At 44.5% G+C, this 26,172-nt stretch overlaps 1 protein-coding gene across 3 annotated transcripts in view; it reads right to left on the bottom strand.

Annotated features, from left to right (window-relative positions):
* EMB2247 (protein EMBRYO DEFECTIVE 2247) overlaps positions 1 to 26,172 on the bottom strand; it is a 122,694-nt gene that overhangs the window by 31,386 nt on the left and 65,136 nt on the right. For all 3 annotated transcript variants that reach the window (XR_015542605.1, XR_015542606.1, XM_087389562.1), the window contains exons 12-14: positions 17,541 to 17,689; positions 7,523 to 7,640; positions 7,277 to 7,393 (exon numbers count right to left, since the gene is read on the bottom strand). Coding sequence is in view for 1 of the 3 variants with exons in the window: in XM_087389562.1 (XP_087245688.1) it covers positions 7,277 to 7,393; positions 7,523 to 7,640; positions 17,541 to 17,689 (384 nt within the window). In the remaining 2 variants the exon portion in view is untranslated. The remainder of the gene's footprint in view (positions 1 to 7,276; positions 7,394 to 7,522; positions 7,641 to 17,540; positions 17,690 to 26,172) is intronic.

Raw genomic sequence — 26,172 nt, 5'->3', positions numbered from 1 at the left:
CCCACACCCACTCGTGTACAGGTTCACCTTGATCGTGCCCTGGACCCCATCTATGTGAGCAACCTGGCGCAAGGGCTTCCAGCCCTACTACTTGGAGATGATGTAGACCTCGCCCACGCCTCAAACACCCTCGCCACAGTGGTCATGGACGCAGCCATCAGGTCTTTTCCCACGACTCGATCTGTACGTACCTCACTAGGGAAGATGCCACGGAATGATGATGAGTGCAAAGAGATGAGAGCTCACCTCACATGTGAGGGAGCCCTTGGTCACTCGACATTACCTGATTCACGGCGACTGACACGCCGTAAGCGGCCGGCCTTCCTCACCCATAGAATGGACGAGGTGATCAGCTCATTTCGAGGGGGGGTCCCACCATTGGCTAGGGGCTTCTATCGGAGGGGAAGCCACCTATCCCCATCACAGACCCACGTGTTTGGCACACTTAAGCATGCTCTCTTTATGATGTTCCGATGCAGACACCACCTAATATGTCCACTATGCCCAAGCCCACCACTTGCCACTTGTTCACTGCACAGAATGTGCAGACTGCACTCAGCCGGCTTCATAACCGGAGAGCACAGTTCTGTAAGTAACTGTCGAAGCCAAACACACTCTACTGTAGCGGTGAAAGCTGCCCTGTACTCAGCCTCACAGCTAGACGTGGCAACTGTTGGTTGCTTCTTGCTGAGCCAAGAGATACATGAATTGCCAAGCAAAAAACAATTGCCAGTATGTGACACTCTGGTGTCGAAACATCCTGCCCAGTCACTATCCGTGTAAGCATGCATGGTAAGTGAACCCTGATCACCATAGAAGAGGGCTAAATCCTGAGTGCCTCTGAGATATCTGAAGACTCTCTTCACTGCCTGCCAATGCTGTGAACTGGGCATGTGCATGAATTTGCTGAGCTGAGATACTGCATACTACAAGTCAGGTCTGGTGTGACATAAATAAATAAGGCATCCAACAGCCTGCTGATAAAGAGAGTGATATCACATGGTGGGCTCCCATCATGAGCTGAGAATTTGAAGCCAAGGTCCGCTGGAGTAGAGATTGCCTTGCAATCCTCAAACTGAAAACGATCAAGGAGCTGTCCAATATACTTGGACTGAGACATCATGATATCCCCCTCAACATGAGCAAACTGAATGCCCAAATAATAATGGAGCCGTCCCATGTCTGACATGTCAAAAATCTGCTGCAAATCAGCCTTGAAAGCTGCAATTTGCTGAGTATCTGGGCCCGTGATGAGCATATCATCCACATATAAAATCAGCACTAAAAAATCAGATCCACTCCCATGGACATAAAGAGTGGGTTCTGTGGGACTATTCTGAAAACCAAGGGATAGTAAGTGTGCATGAATTTTGGCATACCATGCCCTGGGTGCCTGCTTCAAACCATAAAGGGCTTTTCTAAGCCGGCATACCTTATTTTCAGAATTAACAACCTCAAAGCCAGGAGGTTGTGTGACCTAGACTTCTTCCTGCACATCCCCATGAAGAAAAGCGGTCTTGATGTAAAGTTGGTGCACTTGCCAATGATGATGGGCTGCAATGGCAATGACACATCTAATGGTAGTAATCCTGGATGTGGGAGCAAATAATTCCTCAAAGTCAATGCCTTGTTGCTGGGCATACCCTTTTGCAACAAGACGGGCTTTGTATCGATCTATGCTGCCATCAGATTTTCTTTTTAGTTTGTAGACCCACCGCGTTCCAATCACATGCTTGCCGGGAGGGAGATCTACTAATTCCCATGTGTCATTTTTGGCAATAGATTGTGACTCAGCTCTCATTGCATCCATCCACTCTTTGCTGTCAAAAGCATCTTTATGGCACAGAGGCTCTTCATTGCAAGCTGTAGCAAGGAGTGCAAACTCAAGAAAGTGACCATGCTGTCTATTCCCTGATCTTGTCCGGGCAGCAAAAGGCTGATCTTGTTTGCTGTCCCTCAATGTATCAAGAAGCCATCTGGGAACTTGCCTTTGCTGTCTATTGACAAAACTTTCTTCAATGACTGCATCATGAGTAGCGGGATCATTTTGTGCCGGAAGAGAAACTTGCAAATCAGCATGAGGTTGTGGCTGATTATTGCTTAGTGGAGGGCCTGCAGGAGGCTCATGTTGCTGGTCAAAATCCTCTTCTGATGATGGCAGAGGTAACCAACATTCAAAGGCCTCAAACATGTCAACATCTGGCTTTGCTTTGCAGTCCACAAGAGGAGAAGCTGAATGTTCAGCAAAGATTACATCTCTACTGACAATAATCTTCCCAATATTTGGTTGGTATAACCGATACCCTCTGCTCTCCTGGCTGTAACCAATAAATATGCATTTGATTGCCTTGTCATCAAGCTTATGTCTCAGCTGAGATGGTACATGAACATATGCAAGAGACCCAAAACTCTCATGTGTGAAAGTTAAGGCTTCCTGCCTTTCCATGCTTCATAAGGTGTAATAGTCTTCAATGCCCGTGTAGGTGATCTATTCAGCACATAGTTGGCACACATTACTGCATCAAGCCAAAATTTATTGGGCAAAGACTTGGCCTTAAGCATGCATCTGGCCATCTCCATTGTGGACTTGTTTTTCCTTTCAGAAACAGGATTCTGCTAAGGAGTGTAAGGAGTAGTGCATGAGTGAATAATGCCCCGTGAAGACAGAAATGCATCAAACTCCTTTGAGATATACTCTCCCCCCCTATCTGTGTTGAGGGTGACAAGCTTGCATCCTGATTCATTCTCAACCATATTCAACCACCTCTGAAAGCATGAGAACACTTCCGATTTGGCTTTTAAAGCATATACCCAGCAATATCTTGTGACGTCATCAATGAGAGTCATGATATATTTGTACCCCCCAATGGCATTTGTCCTCATTGGGCCACATACATCACTGTGCACTAGCTGCAATTTCCTTTGTGAGAGTTTTGGACAATTTTTTTGAAAAGGAAACCAATACATCTTACCCAAAAGACAACCCTCACATACATGTTTGGAAACTGTGTGAGTTTGAGGTACAGCATTTGCCATGTCCTGTGAATGTAACTTGGCAAGAGCTTTATAATTGAGATGACCCATTCTCTCATGCCAAAGATGAGTTTCAGCAAGCTGTGAATCTGAAATAGCAAATGCTTCAATAGAAAGTGCAGCTGAATGATGATCAAGGTGATAAAGCCCTTTTTGCAAACTGCCAGTGAGAACTATGGCATTATCATCACAAAGATCATAAACTAGACATCTGTAGCCATCAAAAATTACTCTGAAACCCGAAGTAGCAATTGCTGAAATTGAAATCAAGTTGACTTCAATGCCAGGCACAAAAAGAACATTTGTCAGAGTGACAGGATGGCTTGAAATGGATGTGAGCTGCACATCTCCAACTCCTTTTACAGCATATGAAGCATTATTAGCACACGTAACAATCCCCCCTTGAGGTGCATCAGCTAAAGAGTGGAACAACTGTTTGCAAGATGTGACATGCTTGGAAGCGCCACTATCAAAGTACCAGGATTGAGCATCATTCGCAGTAAAGAGGGCATCAGCTTTGGAGGGATCAAATGAGCAATGGACAGCCCATGCCCAATCATCCTGAAGAGCATGTGCATGTGAAGCATCTGCTGGCTCATGGGATTCAATAGCATGTGAGGCATTAACTGTCAATCCTGCTTTCTTTTTCTCTGAAGCAATGCGCTTCCTGCATTCTGAAATGTCATGTCCAGGCTTGCGACAATAGTTGCATCTTTTCTTCTTTGCCTTATCTGCTGCATTTTTAGATGCATGGGAGGAATTGCAGCTGCTATGCGCAGATTTTGGCTTGCCCATAGGCTTGGAAGCCTTCCCTCTTCTTGTCTGCTCTGAAGCAAATGCATGATCAGGAATAATGGCTTGTATATTAGCTCTACTTTGCTCTTCCTGCAAAAGCAAAGTAACTAGCTGATCAAAAGAATAGTGGTCTGGATTACCCATGGCCACTAAACGAAGGGTTGTAGCAAACCCTTGATATGTATCTGGCAGTCCATTCAATGTGGTACTGACAAGCTGTGAATTTGGCACCACCTCATCAATGTTGGCAAGCTGTTCCATGAGGTCCTTGACCTTTGTCAAGTATGAATCCATTGACTCACCTTCATTCATACTGACTTCTTGTAATTGCCTTCTCAAATATGCAACACGAGCTTCATTGCGAATCTGATAGAGAGAAGCCCATTTATCCCAAGCATCCTTTGCTGTCCTGCAAGACCGGGCGTGTGGAATAATGATTCTTTTGCATGATAAAGCAATGCATGAATGTGCATTTGCATCTCTTGCATCCCATCTTGACTGTTCTTGAGTTGGAAGAGCAGCAGCAGGAGTGCTAGAGGAAGAGGCATCAGGAGGGTACCCGCTGCAGAAGGACCAGTAGTAGAAGCAACCACTATAGCATTGGTTGGCCCCAGAAACAATATTCCACAAATGCTTTGCAACAAGAATATGTTTCATGAGATAAGACCAATCGGATAGTTGGTGCCATCCAACTTATCATCTTCACGAAGAACTCCAAATAAATCTTGATTGTTCCCAGCCATAGCAAATGTGATACCCTAAAAAAGACCTGAAAACCCAAAAGCCTCAAGGCCATCACTGCAAAAAGCTGACTGTCCAAAAATGACAGCAAATATCTGCAAATTTCTGACCCAAATCAAAGGGCAAATGCAGATATGACCCAAATGTGACTGTGGCAGGCAATGAGCAGATCTCGCTTTGATACCACTGTAGGATCGATAGGCAAAGAGAGAGTGCAGGTTGCAAAGAAGTCGCACGATAGTTCAGCCTTCATGTCAAACTTAGATAATGAAAAAATCTAAGTACAAGGTACTTGTACCTAGACCTAGGACTAAGTGTCCTAGGTGTCACATAGGACTAATTGTCCTATGTAGCCTAAAAGGCACTAACACTACAAGTGCCAACACTTATCCCTACAAGGCACATACCATGGCCTATAGGGCATCACTAACCAGAAGATGGCCTACAATTTTGCTTTCAAATGCCCCATACACCAATAGATCAAAGGTCACTATCACTCTCTCTTCAAGGATAGTTTCGTACCCCTATCTAGTTTCTTGTCTTACCCAAATTAGAGATCCCTGGCAACTTTCATCCATAAGGTTGTTCGACACAAGGAGCATTTGCTCAAGACACACAAGCGAGATAAGTACAGCCAAACTCCACAGAGCATGTTCGCCGAGTATTTCTAGCTAGACAGCACTGAGGCTCAGGGAGACAGCAGATCCGAGGACCACAACGAGAGACACAGCAGACTCGCCAGCGGGTTGAGACACAGATCAAACTAGGGGACCTTCCCCCCACACTTCCCAGATCTCAGGCATAACCGATGAGAGTGACAGTGGCACTTGTTCGTCATAAGGCCACAGCTAGGAGACCACATCGGACCACACATACGACAACCAAATGTTGTATCACAGGCTTAAACCCTCCGCAGCCTCATACATTGCCAACCCACTCTTAGGATTGACATATCTACCAGCTTCTCGACGACCATCACAGTGGCGCTAGTCCCCATCCTCTCCATGAGCTTAGAGATTTCTCTTTCCGTATCGGTATCATTGTGATTATGGCTCTTTTTGTATTCATCATGGGTGTTTATGCCCACAGAGAGAGGCTCCAAACCCTTCAGCTCATTGTATTCAGGTTCTTGCCATCGCATCCTTTCCAAGACTTTCAATAAACTCTCTCTCTCTCTCTCTCTCTCTCTCTTTGCATTCTTAGCACTTAGCATTGGGCCTTAGTGAGCCCTTTGCTTCAACCCACAGTGGCTTGTATGGGTTAATATATCTTGTATCTTGTCTCATAGACCCGCAAGGTCTCCCGAAGATGTTAATACACCTTTCTTTCTTTTTCTCTCTACGCGTGCGCACACACACACATAGGACCCATTACCTGATCCTTGTGGAACTACTACACAATTTCTAGGCTATTGGTTGACTCCAATCAATAAAAATCCAACCAAAACTGAGTAGAGGTAGTCCGTAGAAACCAAAGTCTTCAGTGTGACAAGTATGTCAAAATTCCACAAATCAGCTGCCATGCAGGATCAACACTCCAAAGATGGTCAAGACAGCCTGCCACTTAGAAGCAAACCTGAACCAACTTAGATAGGCAAAGAAACTCTCATATCGTGAATACACAATTGGGTACCAAGAGTCCAGTGCCTTCTATAAGAAACTATTGAGCCAAAGAGTGTGTTTTCCTATCTAATGGGTGTCAATGAAATGGGCGTCTTAGAGTAAACCTCTGGTTGGGACAACATGATGTTGAAGGCTAATTAATTTGGTGAGCTCGTAGATGCTTGAGGCATGGCCTGCTTGAAGATGAAAGAGGACAGATATTCATGAAGGTTGGAAAAATCAATTCTTTCAGGTAGAATTACAGCTGCAGGGAGAAAGGAACAGAGGAAGGGGACTATGCAAGCTACAATGACCACTTCTGATCAGGGAAGACTACCAATTTCCTAGAACTTATCCATGAAACTTGAATGCTCAAGGTAATTGACTCCAGAAATACTCCCTCCCGATTGTGTCTTGTAAAAAAAGGGCAAGACCGCAAAACCACATATTATTCATTGTGTATTGTTTCATTTCAAATCATGGATCTCTCGAATAATTGGAAACCTTAGAGCTGCCTCGTTTCTGATTTCCTCTGTTTCCACATAAGGGTATACTCTTGCTTACTGACCACCTCTGCAAAGCTCCACCAAAACACAACAGAGATCCGTACCCTTGTCTTAGAGACTCCTCGCTTCAATTCAAAGGGGTGATTTTGACTTATGTTAGATCTTTGTTATGCGAAACAGCCCACTTACTCTTTCTCCTTTTGTTTAGAAAAAAGACAAGGGGTGGAGCCTGTTATAGCCATAGTACTAGAAACCAAAATGCAGGAATGACATAAGGGCTGACTTAGTGGGCCTCTTTGAATGTTCAAGATAGCCATTGCGGACCGACAGCACCTCACAAAACGATAGCTCCTTACAAAGATATGGCCCAAGGCATTTCAATACAGCAAGGCATGGCCAGGTATTCCTTGTTCTAGAAGGTGAAGACAAGTCACATACAGCCGTTAGGACCTTCAAGTATTATTATCAGTCATTTTATGTTATAAATGAGGAGAGCAAAGTCCCAAATGGAATATCACAGTTGGCACACAATTGTTAATAAAATTGAGAAGTGTTCCACTGTATAAAGCATGAGATCTTAAGCTGCTCAATGACAGTCACCTTTTCAAATCTCTCAGGAACAATTTGCAACTGTCCCTTTTCCAACGCTTGCAGGGCGTTTCTGGCTAGAGGCCCCATTTTTACAAACCACTGCAAGCTCACAAGAGGCTCTACTATCTACAAAATCCAATGCCAATTCTTAAGAAATAGGAACAAAAGCAGGATAATTGTCAATGAATAACATTCCAGATAGATTACTCCAGATTCAAAAGCATCTTACCAACAGGTAAAATTGACAAAAATTACCTCACCACCTCGCTGAGACCTGGGGATACGCGAAGTGTGGGGCTCTGTTTTTATTGCAAGCCCTGCTGCTTCCAAATCATCCCAAAGCTTCCTTCGTGCAACAAAACGGTCAAGCCCACTATGGACAGCATCATAACATTTGGTCATCAGGTGGCAGGATTATCTCTTGTGAATGCTTGGCACCATTCATGCACATATAATTCTTTAACAGAAGAGAAGTACTGCCAAACTGATATTTAACAAACACATTCAACAGGAACCCTTACCTGCTTTGCTTTTTAAAAAAACTGACAAACGCATTGTGTCGGCTGTGTGTGAGCTTCAATAAAGCACAATCTTTTGTTGTTTCGAACCTTTTTGTATAATTCAAGATTTCACAAGGGAAACAGAAGCATTGCTTGTACTTTCATAGGATTTCCAAAGGACACTGATCCCCCCTACATGCTCTGACTTCTCTTCAAACATCACTGACCTTGGTCCATCCGGATCAAAGATGCGAAGCGATTTTCCTTCATGAGGCCTTACAACACAGAGACTAGCTCCTTAGAATGCAGAGATGAGATCACAAGGCCCACTCAAAGTCTAGATAGAGGGTGATTACTGATTTTTTCTAGTCACGTCGCACGAACCAGCAGTCCCAGACAAAGCGTGATTACTTATTTTGGCGATTTTTTTTCAGGAGCCCTTACAACACAAAGACCAGCTCCTGAAAATACAGAGATGAGATCAAGAGGCCCACTCAGAGTCTAGATAGAGGGTGATTACTGATTTTTTCTAGTCACGTCGCACGAACCAGCAGTCCCAAAGGAGACCACACGGTCAAGACCTAGAAAGGGTGATCCACGACAATCACACCAACACCTTGACCCACATATGAGGCTTGGAGATCTTCCCTCTATGTTCACTGGCTAATGGAGATAGCCGAATGGGGTGACAATGGCACTTGTCTGAAGGCGAGCTACTATGAGGCGACCTCAAAGGACTGCTGAGGTCAATCGCTAGTAACCCTCGTATCTCGGGTTTTATCTCTCGACGAGACACCAGCCTTCAAGTACCTCAGACATCATAAGAGGACCCACCGCATAGATGAACATTCATCTTTTTCAGCCTAATGCTTCCCTCCCCCCTGTAGTGAGTTCCCTGCTCATATGATACGGTACACTATGTACTACCTCCCACACTGAGATCACATTGTATACTTTCCATCTACCTATTCTAGAGGTCCTTAATCTCAAAAATTATTACATACACAGGAGTTAGGTAATTGAAAAGACCTTTATTTCTAATTAAGAAGTTCTATTGATTTTCCAGGTCAAAAAAAGGAGAATCCCAAATAAGGTAAGGTCCAAAGGATAGCTTCAAATTTCCTTTAAAAGGGGGGGCTTTGGACGCAAGACATCTATTACCTAGTCTCAAGAGCTTACCACTAGGCTACGTGAAGACGCTGTGAAAAAAGTGGTATATAAGACAAGTTTAGAAACACCCCTTCAGGTTTTCTCCTTTTATCTCATTTTTTCAGCTCATAGACCCTTTGGTCTTTAAAACTCTTTCCTGTGTTCTTTCTTTCTGCAAATGTTTAAAACCCTGCAAATAGTATGACACATTGTTGCCATAAGAGAGTAGACCTGACACAATAGAGCCAAAAACCATCGCTGCAATGCTTCAAGCATTCTTGATCCCAAAAGGACTCGACACACTGAAACCGCTTGTATGAGGGATGTTGTGGCCATCATGTCCTTTTATTATAAAAATCATTTCATAAGAATAAAATAAAGGACCAGGAAGACTACACAATACGAATATAAAAAAAGAAGCCTAGAAATAAAATTGATTAAGCATGGCCTTTCCTTCTTGGCTACAGAGTGAGCTCCAATTTTGGAGAAAGATTATCTACAATGTGTGCACCAATGCGAGATACGCTCAAGCGCCTCACTAGCGGTGAAAACCCACACTAATAGAGTTTTAGAGTTTTGGCTTCATGGTTTGTTTCTTCTCTTCACAAAGAATGGCAGCAGTTGGGCTAGCCATATTCCTCGCCCAACTGGCTCACTTGAGATTATGCATTTTGTAAACCATGCCAAAGGTGGAGATAGAGGAGCATGTGCTACCTGTACTATTTACTGCTTGTTTTACAACTGGTTTAAAGGCGTGGGACAAGTTGTCAACAACCTAGAATAGATATGTGCAATTTTAGTATTAGAGGCCAATAGACACGGATGAACACTTGCGAGACCCACAGATGAGCAATAACCTCACAACAACCGACAAACTTATTCACATGCAAGGTGGCATACTCATCAAGCGTCACAAAGCACAAGACACTAAGCCTACCATGAGCAACACTAGGTCAACAAGAGATCCATAGGACCGGCGACTGCCCACCCCATTCAGGGTACAATCATGGTGGCATAATCACATCATGATGCTCACCGGTTTACCCCACCAAGTAGAGAGGAGGCAAGACAAGCGCACCTCCAATATGCGACAAAAGCATTTCACTTACACAAGCATTTCACTTACACTACATCTATAGATGCGTAAGACACCCCTAGTTCCACTACATGGTTTTTTTGGCCTCATAATGAATTTAGCGTTTGCTCTCGTAGGCCACTTTGGCGTTTCACAGACGTTAATAGATCTTTCTTTCTTTCTCTCTCTCTCTTCAAGCAAACCATCTAGCTATGGCTCAAAAATGTCTTCTAAAAAACATAGCCACCACAAGCATCATGGAAGATTCCCCGCCAATAGAAGAATGCAAGGCAACTTGGCACCTAACAGCATCCTTTCCACGGTCACATGAGCGGACAATAGCCAAACAGCATATGATTCATAGTTGCATCCGAAACGGATACAACAAAAATAGAAACGACAAAAATGCCAGAAACAAATTTTTTGGCCCAAGCCGAAACGGGGAAACGAGAAACGGCAATATAGTACAATTTATGTGTAAATTTTATATTTTTATACATAATACATTTATGAATATAGTGCTTAAAGTGACAAATTATGCTATTTAGCATCTCCTTAGTGCTATTAAGTCATGACTTATGCAGCATGCATGATGCTTCAAGAATCAAGTCTCAATGTCTATGAGTACCCTCAATGAGGACTCCTCAAGGAGATCAGAGGGAGTAGGAGGAGGAGGAGGAGGAGGAGAGTGAAGAGGATAGAGGAGAGTAGAGGGTAGTGGAGAGGGTAGAAGAGAGTGGAGAGTGGAGGAGAGGTAGGAGAGTGGAGGGTAGAGCAGGCTGCAGCAGTCGGGTAGAGGGGAGAGGCAGCACACGGGAGCGGCGAAAAGAGGCAACAGACGCAAAACAGCACAAAAAACCTGCAATTAGGGTTTCCCCAAAAAACAAAGGAAATGACGTCGTCGTTTCCGTTTCTAACGGCCGAAACGCCATTTCTTGCAACTATGATATGATTGTCTGCCACTTTCCACCAGAGACCTCACATTTTGCCAGGAGCTATGGCTCCACAATCTTGCCTCACCTGCTAGACTTTCAGGTGATAGGAATTGAAATCAGCCCTCTCTTCCAACCACATGCCCTCTCTGGCTATGATATGTGCAAAAAAGGGGGAAAAGGGAGAGAGGGGAGGAGGGGGGGGGGGGCTTCCTTACAGTCAGGAAGCTGGTGTAATCTGGAGCTCATGCACAGTAGCTCCCTTGAGAGTACCAAACTGGTCTAAAGACGACTCTAACTTTGTATCCCCGTCCTCGTCTTTGTTCTTGGACTAACAATCCTTGGCCAAATGCCCTCTCTACACACTGCATAGCACCTCTACCTTCCTTTCTTCGGTGTGTATGCCTCGCCACCATCCAAAGACTTCTTCAGCTCGCCCCAAAAGGGAGCATAGGTCATCGAAATCTAGGGGACTTGTCGTGACCTAGCACCGCAATGCCAGAGAGACTATCTCACTTGGTGAAAATCAGGGCAGCCAGCTGAGACCAAGTTAATGAAGCACCAATAGCCAGAAGCTGGTCGTGGATGACCTTCCTCTGCATTAGGATTCAGGAATGGCTACATAAGGCTACCTTTAGGGAATTCTAGAGCGTAGAGTTGGTGACACCCTCATGGATGATACCCTTGCATAGAGATCCTCCAGTTTGGACCAACTCTCCGAAGCACTTCTCAAGGTCTGCACTATGGGAGAGGCCTCTTTCGAAATGGTCTGCAGGATCACAGAATGTGCCTTGGAATCACGCTCCTAAAAGCATCCTCACGGTATGCATTCCAATGGATTGAGGTCCATGGACACTCAAGCTTTCTCTTGAATCCCCCCATCGGCCCTTGTGAATGAACCAAAGTTTCATGTTCAGCTTCTAGTGGGCATAAATTGTGCCATCGTGTTTGTCCTCCTTCCTCATACATGGGAGTCCCATGGAACTGTTCCAGTCTCACATACCTTGGCTGAACCGGACAAGAACAACCCTTTGGGCGGGGAAGAAGAGAGGAAAGGCTGGACAGAGGTGTGGGGAAAGAAGAAGAGGCTACCTTGCTGCCATCTCCACGCCTTGGGAAACTGCTTCGAACAGCCTCTAGTACTCTCGTGCTGTCCATGCCTAGGGCAGCCTGCTCCAAATAGTTTCCTATACCTTCTGTCTCAGATCACCTTGAACCAGGGCCTGCAAACACTGATTAGCTCTCCGATTTGTCTTCAAATCTATGCCACAATGCCTTGGACTCGACATGCCAACAGATCGCCTTGGACAATGATTCACCTTCTGCCCAAGCTGTCCATGCGACACTATTGTGCAATCAACACACTATCAAGACACAGGCAATGGTTTCATCCATACATGATGCAATTAAAAGTGGGTGGGATATGGGTGGCAATAGTATCTTTAGACACCTCCAATCGTCTCTTCTCCAGGTCCCTAGTCAATCTCGCACTCTGATGTCATATCAAAGTTGTGCACAAGCAGAAGCATGTGAGAGAGAGATAGAGAAATTAACAAAAGATTTAGGCAATAGCAGTTGTTTAAATCCAGGAATACAACCTCAACCAGGAGGAATACAAGTGAAGAAGGATGCTTCAAGTGACCACCAATGTGAGACTACTGAAGAGTGTGGAAGGGGGGCTATTTTAAAGGCCCTAGCCAGCCTGGTCGGCCTGCAAGGGGCTGGCCAATAGACCGACCGATAGGGCAGCCTAACTGGACCCAAAATGGCTCGCGTTAGGTTAGGTTCACTCGACCAAACAGGTTACTTGAACCTAGTTGGGAGTCCAAACTGGGCCCTAACCATGGGCCAAAAAGGCCTCAGTCAAAATCCAATCTACCCTCGCAAATACGCCCCCACCCCCCCTACAAGGAATGTGTGCATACTCCTCACTCTGGGCGGGCTGTCATGTGCACGGATTGGTATCCGGTGTGTACTGGGTACACTAGACTAGCTCAGGTAGCCTGGGGAGGCTTAGAGCTAGGCAGGCTTGATTCTCGGGTTGAGTGGCAAGGGTACGAACCAGTTAGAGGTCTTCGCTATTTTTGGCGCTTGGGGCCTGAGTCTATATAAGGGGCCCAGAGGTTCAGCTCTCAGTGAGCCGATGGGCGCAAGTTTCGTTCCCAGGTGCTAGGTCTGATCCTCATTGAGTCACGGATGCGCGCCTGCATCATAGCGTAGCCCAAGGCCCAGCAGTAGATCCCAGGCTTCACAGCGCCACCTGGTGGGACACCAGGCTGGTTAGGATCTGGTTGGGAGTTCGTGCCAGTAGCTCAGCTCGTGGCTCGGAGGGGACATCTCCTGATTCGGGATCACATCCCGTAGATGTCATGGTTGGGTGGTGAGCAGCCTGCTCAGTTTCCTCACGTTGGTGTGTTCTTGTGTTTGCTTGTAGATCAAAGGTTTCAGGAGTGCTGGGGATGTGTCAGTTGGTATCAGAGCCAACTCCTGAGGTAGAAACTTCTGTTCCAAGAATTTTGGACGATTTGTTCCTCTAGGTATGCCCTAATTTCGAAATTCTGTTATTACCCTGCACGTGCTTTACGGTTCAAGGTTAAGGGTGGAGGTTAGATGGTGGAAAGAAGGAAGGAGAGACAGAGAGAAAAGGTGAATTCGCAAGAAGCAAGGTGGAGTGGAAGAGAGGCCATGAGAAAGCTAGTCTGTAAGGGGAAGAGCTTGGGAGCAGTTCGTTAGTTGTAGGAGTTGGCACACGAAAGAAGTAGGAGCGAGTTTCAGAATAAAAGCAAAGAGCAAGGACGTGATGGAAGGCCGCGGGCAACCTTCAGGATGAGAGCTAGGGAGCAGGTATTGATTGCTGGAGTGAGGATGGAGGTGCGCAGCAGATGACAGTCTCGAGGGACTGGTTGGGATGCGAATCAGGCAAGGGAAAGCTGCGTCCAAATTAGGCTTGGAAAGCTTTAAAAAAAGCAAAAGCCCTACCAAAAGTAGGGGACTGTTTTTTTTTGGCATGCAAGAGCTGCGTCCAAATTAGGCTTGGACAGCTTAAAAAAGCAAAAGCCCTACCAAAAGTAGGGGTCTGTTTTATTTTTGGCCTGCAGGCTGCTATAAGCCTGCAGTGAGGCGCTCTTTGCTCAAGCAGCCATCTCGCCTGCTCTAATCCGCAGCCCATGAGTGCGCATAGCCAACCCTCCACCCGCCCTCACCTAGTACCACCTGTTAGCTCAGGCTGCTATCTCGCACTTCTGAGTTCGGAACAGCTCTTCTCTCCTACCCTTCCAGTTCGCCACCTTGCTGCTCCTCTGCTTCACCGCTCTCCCCTCTAATGAAATCTCCAGGCAGATCGTTATTTACTGCCTGCTGCGAGATTCCGTTTTCTCTACTGCCCCCTCCTTTCCTCACAACTCTCTCTCCTTTCCCTTTGGCCTTCCGAGCTCCTTCACTCCACATCCTTTATGGCTGATTCTGTGGACCCTGAGCTTGCGATGGGAGACCAGGGTATGAACTACCATGCAGAGGATGACCAGGGTCTCTACGATGATCTGATTACGAAAAAGGCCTTCAGTGAATTCACCACTGCTCTTGATTGAAAGTTTGAGCAAGATAACACAAATCAAACAGGATTGACACATCAACTCCAAGGGATTCAAACTACACTCACACTTTTGACTAGCACTGTTCAGGCGCTCACGCATGTGGATGCCATGGCTTCAGTGTTAGGTCCGAACATCACTCCAGATCCTTTTCCCGGAGACCAGAAGTCTCGTACCATGGAGGTTATTGACACTTGGTTGCACGAGTGGCAAGTACACTTCCAGTTTCACCCTTATCCAGATGACAAGAAAATACAGCTTGCAGCCGGGTTTATGTCAGGAAAGGCTTTATTGTGGGCGGAAGGCACTCCAACCCAAGCTTGCAACATGGATAGAATTCGAAGGGGTCTTCAAGAAAGAGTTTTTGAAGGAGGAGGAAGATTACGATATCGTAGGCAAGCTTAAAGCCCTCGATATGTCCAAGCTGAATTTGACTTTTGAGGTTTATCTTCAGAAGTTTCGGGATTTGCAGACCAGAGCTACAAAGATGGATCTAGTGACCTTGTTAGGTTTCTTTGTGGATGGTTTGCCTGACTCCTACAAGTTACAGATCAAGAACAACAAGTACACATGTTGCAAGAGGCCATGAATTACGCGCGCATTTATGATGATACCATGGCCAGCGCAAAGGGAACCACAGTTGCTGCCACGGGTGGGAAGAACAAGCGGAAGTTCTTCCAGTCTACCACTGGTACCGGGGAGACGAAGTCTTTAGACAACGCCTCCAAGCAACATTTGACTCAGGCGAAGAATGGTCGTGCCCGTTTCCTTCGTACCTTGAAGCTAAAGAAGAAAGGACATTGCTTCTTCTGTGAGGAGCAGGGCCACACTAAGAATGATTGTCCTAAGCGCAAGAACCAGAAGCAAGCGCCGGGATCGAAGCTCCAGGCGGATCTGGGTACCAAAGCCAAGGGAGCTAATCAAGTTGCGATGACACGTATTTCTGTAAATGTCATTACCTGCCCACTTTCTTATAATTGCACTTTTAATACTTCGTTATTTGGTTCTCATGATCTTTTCCGAGTTTATGGAGAAGTTAGGGACCAAAGAGTTCCCATTCTCTTTGACCCGGGCAGCTCTCACAACTTTGTTAATTACAAACTTATGCAGAAGATGGGACTGTCCACGATACCTAGCGATCACACCTATGAGGTGCAACTTCCAACTCGGAAGCAGTTTTAGGATCGCAAGATTGAAGCCCTTTCTATCCGGATTCAAGAATACACAGCGGCTCATACGTGCTATGTCATGCACTTGGAGCATGTGGACTTGTTAATCGGAATAGAGTGGTTTAAAACCCACGATATTCAGATTGGATGGAAGGACCATACTCTTTCTTTTTTGGATAAGGACACCCAATTTTGTATTCAGCGTGATAACATTCCTTCTTCTCAGGGACCTATTGTATCTGCGATGCAACTTCGGAATATATTAAACACTTCTCATTATGATGTCTATCAATGTGTTTTGATTCCGCTTTCTTCATTTGTTATCTCTGTTAATAACAAGAATGATTTAAGTGTGTTTTAATACCGTGAATTGAAGACGTTGTCAGATGATTTCATGGATGTATTCCCTGCTCACCTGCCGGAAGGTTTACCTCCAGAACGGGCAGTAGATCATCGCATAGACTTAGTACCTGGGGCTCAACCTATTAGTGTTCCACCTTATAGGATGAGCCAACTTGAGGAGGATGAGTTAGCTTCACAGCTACAGGATTACTTGAATATGGACTATATTCGCCCAAGTAAATCACCTTGGGGAGCACCTGTCCTCTTAAGAAAGAAGAAAGATTCTACATGGAGAATGTGTATAGATTATAAACGATTCAATAAAGTGACAATTAAGAATCGATACCCTCTACCTCGTTCCGATGATCTAATAGACCGTTTGGCCGGAGCGAAGTATTTCACTAAGATTGATTTGCGTACGGGTTATCACCAAATCCGTATCTATGCTAAACACATAGATAGAACCGCATTCCGAACTAGGTATGGCCACTACGAGTTTCTTGTATTACCTTTTGGTTTGACCAATGCTCCTGCCACCTTCCACCAAATGATGAACGATTTGTTCCGAGATTTTCTGGGCAAATTCGTTGTAGTGTTCTTAGATGACATCTTGGTATATAGCCAAACACTAGAGGATCACATAGGATATCTCCGGATTGTCTTAGTTATTCTAAGACAGCATAAGCTCTATGCCAAGATGAGTAAATGTGACTTCTTTATGAAGGAGATCATTTACTTAGGACACAAGCTTTCTTCTGAAGGTATTAGCATTGATCTGGATCGTATCTAGAAGGTTTTAGAATGGCCTATCCCTCAGACTGTGAAACAACTTCGTTCTTTCCTAGGATTTACGGTATTTCTACAAAAGTCTGTGCGTGATTATTCACACATCACGGCACCCTTGACAAACATATTGAAAGGTCGCGGACGCACGTCTACCCAACCGATCTCTTGGAATGATGCATTGAACAAGGCTTTTGAAACCTTGAAGTTTTCTATCAAGGCAGCACCCGTTCTTGCATTACCCGATCCTACCCGGCCTTATGTTTTAGAGGCCGATGCGAGAGATTTTGCGATCGGGGCCGCTTTGTTCCAAGAGGGCAGACCTGTAGCTTTTGAGAGTAAGAAGCTAGATGACACCCAATATCGTTAGCCCACACTAGAAAAAGAACTCTATGCAGTCGTGTATGCCCTAAAGGTTTGGAGACACTACTTCCGTAGAAATACCGTAAATCCTAGAAAAGAACAAAGTTGTTTCACAGTCTGAGGGATAGGCCATTCTAAAACCTTCTGGATACGATCCAGATCAATGCTAATACAGCATAGCACTCAAGAGCCTTCATGAGCCCTTTGCTTCAGCCCACAGTGGCTTTTATGAGTTACCCTTGAATTGTACTTTGTCACCCAAGAGGCCTTCCGAAGATGCTAATACATCTTTCTTTTTTTCCTTTCTTTATTTCTCAAACACACACACACACCCAACCAAAAACAAAATCCTCACTTGAAGACAGAATACCTGTATACACCAGCATTTGCATTCAAGCTGCCATCTTTATTCATTATGTTGATTGTTGGAAGCCCAAATTTCTTCCCAATATCATAATCTTTTGGATCATGACCTGGTGTTATCTTCAAAGCTCCAGTCCCAAATTCCCTATCAACATACTAGATACAAATAGCAAAATTCACAACATCAGTTAATAGCGAACATATTTAGACTTTAACCTTGGATAAAATGACAACCCTAAAAAACACCAACTATAGAAAACTCTGCTAGTATAAAGGAGGAAAAACATATTGATGCAAGTATAAATGAGTTGCAATTGTGTTTTTGGCATGATGTCATAACAAAATAGAGGCAATAAATCTTAAGACTCATCCCTGCCCCTAACCATGAAAGGGATTGAAAGAAAATATACTACCGTGCTGCACTTGCAATCCTAGAAGCACGCAAACAAACAAACAAGACAAGAAAAAAACACTCACCAAATCCATAAATTGCACACCTACCCTCTTGCCAAGACTCATAAATGGAAATGAAAAAATATGCATCGACACCAATTAAAACAATGTCCTTCCCCTTCCTTTAACAAAGATTCAAACTACCTTTGAATAGATATCCTCCCAATGAAAACCAAGTTGGAAAGCCAAGGCAACTACCCCTAAAATACCAATTCTCTTTGGACCAAGAATGCCACAATGAATCACGCATGTTTGCATAACCTTCAAACAGTTGACATTTTGAGATACGTAGTAAGGTCCCAGTCCAATAAAAGGCAAAGGAATGCCCAATTAGTACTTGCTAAAAACTTTGATGTAAATTGTGCAAACCAATGAAAACATGTCAAGTTTGTCAAGTTCTATTAGGAGACTTCCCCTCTCTATTATATAAATGCAATCGTCTGGAAATGGTGGGACTCTGCTATTGTAGCAACCTTGGTTCTTTGTGGCTCTCTTGCCACGCTTCTTGCGGTCCATGTGAGTTCGACCCCCCTAGGATCACTCAAACTAAGGGATTTGAGATAGATGGTGAACTGTTGGATGTGGTTATCCTCTAGTGCTAAGCTTGCCTGAATTAAGTCTCGAACCTAACTCCGTGTGGGCATGAGGCCTACAATGCGATCCACAACTCCTTTACCTTGAAGCGAGTGCACTTGCCACTTGTGAAAGGGAGATCCGAATGGTTGAGGGGGTCGAGAGAACAACCATGAGAGCCTCTCTAGCCAACAAAATTATCCCTAACACCCAGACAAAGAGCTGCTCCTGCTAGCAAAGGAGGGAAAACAGGGACAACAGAAAAAGGGGAGGGGGAGGATGAGATCCGGAACGAAATGACTTTGCAAGGCCAGGCCCTGCCCATTCTAGAAGGAGTAGCAAATGGCAAAAGAGACTGAAAAAATACCAAAGGGGGTTTCACAAGCAACAAAATGAGCTGAGACAAGGTCTTTGGCTAGTCTTGGTGGGCAGAGAGGTCCCAAGCATGACGGAAGCAAGCACAGACATGTTTGAGGCCTCGTTTGAGCCCATCGTAAGCTAGAAAAGCTCACAACCTGGCGACCACAAAGAGGGCTAAACGGACAGGTTTTGGACAATAGCCCAAAACGGCCAAACATAGCCTCGAACGCGGGCTCAGAAACAGTCCGAGTAGGCCGGAGAGGGAAGGAAGGCAAGGCGGATAGAGGCAGGCAGGAGAAAGGGTCAAAAGCAGGTAGAAGAGGCAAAAGGGAGGAGATGAGCTAGCAAGAGGGAGGCAGAGTAGGGAGTGCGACAACGCTTTGTATACAAATTATAATCAAATAAACTCTTATTGAATCCCTTTCATGAAAATGTTCATCGACTTGTGAATACCAAGCACAAAGTGCTTGTTTCAAACCATACAAATTTTCTAATTTGCAAAACTTCTTCCCCTTACCTTTGACCTCAACTCCTTGTGACTGGTCCATTAGACTCGTCTTTCAAGTCACCATTAAGAAAGACGATTTTAACATCCAATTCAAAGCGAAGCCAATAGCAAGGGCTACTATCAATCTAATGGTATTATCCTTGGCTATTAGTGCAAAAGTCTCGTCATAGTCTATGCCTTTCTTCTGGGCATAACTAGCCGGACTTTATACTTTTCCACATTTCCATAACTTTACATTTTAATCCAATAGACCCATTTGTTGGTGATATACTACTAGCTATCAAAATCAGTCTCCATCTCTTGTCCCTCCCCTTTTCGACTTCAACACCATTCCTTCATCACAGTTAGGCAGCAAATGGGACAACATTAGTTCATCTGGTCTTGCTTTGAAGAATATTGAGTCATATTTGAACTTGCTTCAACGCAAGTAAGCAGCATTGTTCGACCTCACTGATGTGAGCTTCACATTTCCTCCATTGAACCCTCAGCTCCCAAACATGCAACGAGCTAGCAAGGACTACATTAATGAAGACGTCAAGCTGCACCAGGTCACGGAGAACAAAGTCGAGCTCTCTCATTCCATACCTCTCCTGTCTGGCAAACAAAGTTATGTCCTCAAAGGAAGGCTTCTTCAATCTGCCCTTCCTAAGAAGAGCAGGTAGTGCAGGCACTAGCAGCCCCAATCAAAGCGGTCCTGAATGCAAGGAAGTTGTCTCCATCTCTCAAGGCAAGAGAAAATGTATGATCAGAAAGCTTTGCCACTTATCGGTAGGGTCACTCAGTTGGAGACACCAACAAAGCTCGAGCAGAATAGAGTCTTAGATGCTGATGTAAAAACAAATCCAAATGAAGGAGAGAGTCAGGTGTGACTGTCATTGCCTTCATTGATGAAGAACTTCATGATGAATTAGTTGACTGGTTGAGAACACATCAGGCTTTCTACATGGTCCTCCCCCTCTTGCTTCATTCAAAGAGTCGTGGGTGAGGAATTCTTGGATAAGAAATTTTCGTAAGGTGACCAATGCCACCTTTCTAAGGAAAGGTTTTTATGTTTTCCTCTTTGAGAAAGCAAAAATGGCTGGTAAGGTCCTTAATCAAGGATTGTGGGTGGGCAAAAACTAACCCCTTTACCTTGAGAAATGGCATCTAGATTTTTTGCCAGATAATCCTTGGTCCACAGTCGTTCCAATCTGGATTGAAATCTCAGACCTTCCTCTTCCATGTGCAACCAAGCAAGCAATCTTTGCCAAGGAATAGGAAAAGTTACAAGAGTGTAGAAGGAAATCTTCATTAATCCAAGGGGAAATCCCTAACTCTGTGTGAAATTTGATATAACTGAAAGCTGTCCCAACACTATTTGCAATATGTCCAGCTAAGGACACACATACAAGGAACAACTATGGTGTATAAAAACTTGCCAAACTCTTGATTTCTATGTGGATGTCAAGGACTACCCTGGTAAAGGTCTAAGCCTAAAGCAGCATCACAAAATGCCAAGTCTCAAATGGCAAAAAAAATGCAGAAGAATTGATGAGGAGGTATTGATTGTACATGCAACCTTAATTAAGAAGAGTATACAATTGGCAGCATTGTGAAATGAAAGCATTGTGGCTCTGGTCTTGCGTCGAGCCTCGTCCAGGAGACCGAGATGCACGGCACCCCTTGACGGATGCCAGCGTCCCATCACCGGCTATGCACCAGCCAGGGCGACATGACATACGGAGGATTCCGCTCCGCTCCAGTCCTTTTCTTTTCATTGTTACATCCAGATGTATTTGATTATGTATGATCTGACTTAGGATTCAGCACAGGTGATGATGCTCGTTTCAGTAGCTCCACCCTTACTGTGATTTATATCAGGTTTTCTTTCAGTCTCATAGACCCATTGGTCTTCCGAAGACTCTAATAAAATTTCTTTCTTTCTTTCTTTCTCAGAATTGGCAGCAAACGAAAGCTTGGTTAAACCTAAGAGAAAGGTTTCATCAAAGGCAGACACATTCTGGAAGTCTTCATTAATCTTTGGGAGGCTTATGAGTACGCCAAAGAGACAAGGCAGGACATATGCTTCATAAAGGTTGACTTTGAAAAGGCATATGAAATGTTTGATTGGGACTTCCTTCTCAAGGTGAAGTTACAAGTTTCATCAAGACCCTGCTCACTAATGCTTCAGCCAAAGCGACATCAATGGTGAACTTACAGAGTGTTTCTTCAATGCCTCAAGCAACCACCTTATATGTCACTTTGGATTTGATCATTTCTTCGTTGTCATCAAAGACGACTCTCATCCTACTTTTAGCCAATTGACTATCAGAACGCAAAATTTCCCATAGATCAAGTACATATAAGACATTTGTCAATTCCTTATCATCACCCATACTTACTTTGAATGGAACGCTCCTTAATACCCTTGATTGGGCTGCCTCGATTGCCCCCCATTGTAACAGATGATCCAGCACTAACACTAGTCAGGTCCTTGTACCATTGTGGTCTGTTTCACCAACCCCAAACCTGCCCATAGGGTCTCCATAGCTTGCTGCACCTGTGCATTTCTGTTCAGCCCTGTTCCGGGCCCTGCAAAAGATTCCAGCCAATTAGGTTTCCCTGCACATGCTTGTCCTCTCCATCCATGGACAGCCCTATGGCACTCATGCACCGCTTCTGCCCACCATGGTGGACCTGATCTGCCAGGTATCTCCTTTCTCTCTCTACTGCCCACATGGCAGCCCATGTGACAGCCCCACACCTAATCTTATTAACCTATGGTACACCCTCGATGCACTCCTCATAGGGGGGCTCACAAGTGGGGAGGTGACCAATCCTATTCCAACACTCCATCTGTCACTACAAGTGATGAGCACCTTTCAGTGATTTGGACCATGGAGAGTTCCTCTATGATGATGTTGGTAGCCTTCAATTTGGTCTCTCCTTTTGACTTGTCTCCTTTTTTTGTCCACCTTTTGCTTTCGGGAGCCCTTTGCAAAGCCTCCTTGGAATCTTCCGACTTGTCTTCTTTTGAGTCTCCATTGATTGAGGCTTATCCTTTGCAAGGAAGGCATAATCTGGCTGTCAAACTTCTTTTCCCGATCTTCTTCTTGCAGGAGTAGGTGCACTAGCTCTTCAAATGTACGTTGGTGGTAACCTTTCGTAGGAGACCTAATGTAAGGGGATGTGGCCATGCAACCTTGGCGTGGTGTTACCCCGCATGCACTCAACGTGGCACTCCTATGGAATCAAGGAGGTTTCGAGTTATTAGGTGATTGAAGTGGTGTCAAGTCCTTTCTACTAACCACAGCAGATCACGGGAGTAGCACCACAGAGTATCCTCCCAGCCAAATCCTGTTGAAGCGTGAGAGCTCTCAGAGAGTCAAAATCAAAAAAAAATCACACGTGAAAGTACATTCTCCTTCTCTCACTAACTCCAACAAGCCCCATCTCCCTAGATGGATCTAGATGCCACATGTCATCATCATAGGGCCTTTCCTAATGCATCTTTTCACCCCTCTCTTGGGATACTTTAATTTCCTTTGCCCCTAGGCACATTGCTTGCATTAGGCCCTTAGCCTTAGATCCACCTAGTCTGGTGCTATCAGCCCTCACCTAGGACCTTGACATTAATTCCCTCTCGATCATTTACATGAAGTGCAAACAAATATATTACAATCGTAGATCCTTAGGGGAAATGTCGACTGATTCTTCCCAGGTCATGCTACCTCGGCTAGAGCGTAACATTCCTTCCCTCTTCAGACACCAACGTCCTCGATGATAAAGTCTGGGAACACTCTCCGCAACTGGTATACGGATTCCCAGGTAGCTTCTGATAGAGGCTGATCATGCCATGCAACCAACACCGTGGGTATCTTCCGATTTCGCACTTGCATTGTTCCTCGGTCCAAGATTCTTCTTGGTTTGTGCCTTGCATTATCCTCTATCTCCTGAAACAAACCACACCTTCGATTAGTGAGTCACCTGTATGCAAAAATTTCTTTAAACGAGAAACATGAAACACTGGGTGCACCTTGCAACCCTGTGGCAATTCTAATTTATAGGCTACCTTGCCTATTCTTTTTAGAATTAACCACGGCCCACAGTATCGAGGTGATAACTTAGCACACTCTCCTGAAGTTAACGACTTCGAGTGCGAAGGAACTCTGAGAAAAACTTTTTCTCCTTCCTGAAGTTCTCTTAAAGACCGGTTTTCATCTGCATACGCCTTGGCTCTAGCCTGGCGGATATTAGCTCTCGCAAGTGCTAGCATCTCCTGCATCTGAACCACAAAGTTCGCAGCACTAGGCACTCTCTAAGGTATTCCAACTATAGTTGGATTCGCTGGTCTATAACCATAGTTCAGCTCAAACGGACTGAACCCTGTAGAGGAATGTTTTCTATCATTGTAGACAAACTCCAACAATGGCAACCACTTGTCCCATGTATGTTGCCTCAATGACACATATGCCCTTAGCATATCCTCTAAAGTCTGGTTGACTCTCTCCGTCCGACCATCCGTTTCAGGATGATCCCCACTACTCATTCCCAACTCACTCCTTAGTGTCTCAAATACCGCTCTCCAAAAATGACCGGTATGTCTAATAAACAAATCCGCCACTTGCGGGACACTAACAAACTCTCTAGTCGGAATGAAGTGAGCCATCTTGGTTAGATGATCAACCACCACAAGGATAGAATCATACCCTCCTTGTGTCGTAGGCAGACCTCCAATAAAGTCCATGGAAATGCTCTCCCACTTACTTAGTGGTATCTCCAAGGGCTGTAAAAGTCCGGGTGGCTTCACCCGCTCGACCTTGCTTACCTGACACGAAAAACACCGTGTCACATATTCATGAATATGCTTTTTCATCTTTGGCCAAAAGAAATCTCGCTTCACGAGATCATGTCTTCTCGACTCCTGGATGTCGCGCACACGGGCTATCATGGCACTGTCGAATGACTCTCTGCCTGAGATCATTCTGACTATGTACTACAACCTTGCTATTTCTTTTCAGCATACCATCCCTTATGATATATCTTGCATATGTTTCGTCTTTTCTCGATGCCAGGTCATCCTTTTCTTCCCCAGGTCTAAACACATGAGCTTTAGGCCATACGCTCTGGACAAACTCGTCCACCTTTTGAGTTTCTCTAATCTCGGTCATTAGAGCACTCTCTAATACCATAAAACTCATATTATGCATAATGCGAGACAATGCATCAGCAACCTTATTATCCTTCCCTCTTCGGTATAGAATCGTCAAATTAAACTCATGCATGAGCTCTGCCCACCAAGCTTGGCGGCCCCTCAAGTCAGGCTGTTTACAAAAATGTTTTAGAGTATCATGATCCACATTCACATAAAACTCTGAACCATACAAATAATGCCTCCATGTTTTCAAAGCATGGATAACAGCATACAACTCTAATTCATGAGTTGGCCAATTTTGCTGAGAGGGAGAAAGCTTCTTGCTTTCAAAGGCTACTGGCCTTCCTTCTTGAAGGAGAACTGCTCCTACCACAATGCCACTTGCATCACTTTCCAAGAACAACGGTTTCTGGGGATCAACTATTTTTAACACCGGTTTTGTGACCACAGCTTGTTTTATGGTGTTAAAACTTTCTTGTTGATTACATCCCCATATAAAAGGTACTTTATCTGAGGCCAGATCAGTCAATGGCGATACTATTTCGGAATATCCTTTGATATGCCTTCTATAAAATTGGACAAATCCCAAGAATGATCGCAAAGCAGTCAGACTCTGAGGGATTGGCCAAGTAGTATCGCAGCCACTTTCTTTGGATCCATTTCTACCCCCTCTGGAGTAATTATGAATCCTAAATATTCAAGCCTAACCATACACAGTATAGTTTCCTTTTTATTTACATAAAGACTGGCTTTCCTCAAAGTATTGAACACTATTCTTAAGTGTTCACGATGCTCAGTAATACTTTTATTGAATACCAAAATATCGTCAATAAAATATACTACAAACTTTCCGATATACGGACGTAGTAAATCGTTCATAAGCATGACGAATGTAGCTGGAGCATTGGTAAGTCCGAAGGACATTACCAAAAACTCATAATGGCCAAACCTGCTTCTGAAAGCAGTTTTATGCACATCCTCGGCTCTAATCCGAATCTGATGGTAGCCACACTTAAGATCTATCTTGCTAAAAATCACGGCTCCATGTAATGCATCTAGCAAATCATCAATCCGAGCCATCGAATACCTCTGCTTACCAGTGATATTATTCAATGCTCTGTAATCTATACAGAGGCGAAACGTATCATCCTTTTTCTTCTTTAATATCAATGGCGAAGCAAAAGGTGAGAAACTTGGTTGAATTTGCCTCAACTTGAGGTATTCTTCCAATTGTCTACGCACCTCTGCTTCTTCAGTAAAACTCACTCTATAGAGAGGTCTATTTACAGGTTCTATCCTCGGGATCAGTTCAATCTTATGCTGAGCATTCCGCTCTGGAGGTAACCCATAAGGTAGTTCATCCCTAAAACATTCAGAGAACTCCTCTGCTATTAGATTAGCCAGCTTGGCCATCCCATCACTTTGAACAACATCAGTGCTAGCCGAAGAATCATCAACCGGCTCTACCGATGCTGTACAAAGGAATAAAAACTCTTCTTGAGCTTTTCGGATTTCCATCACGGAAACCAACGGTCCCTGAGGTACATCTTTTTCATCTCGAAAGACATAAAGCACATCATTGATATACGTGCTTTTTCCAATCAATGGCTG

This window comes from Dipteris shenzhenensis, chromosome 18 (genome assembly GCF_047967505.1).
Source record: "Dipteris shenzhenensis isolate YYH24624 ecotype China chromosome 18, Dip_SZ_1.0, whole genome shotgun sequence".
NCBI classification, from domain to species: Eukaryota; Viridiplantae; Streptophyta; class Polypodiopsida; order Gleicheniales; family Dipteridaceae; genus Dipteris; species Dipteris shenzhenensis.
This window is presented reverse-complemented; position numbering and strand designations above follow the sequence as displayed.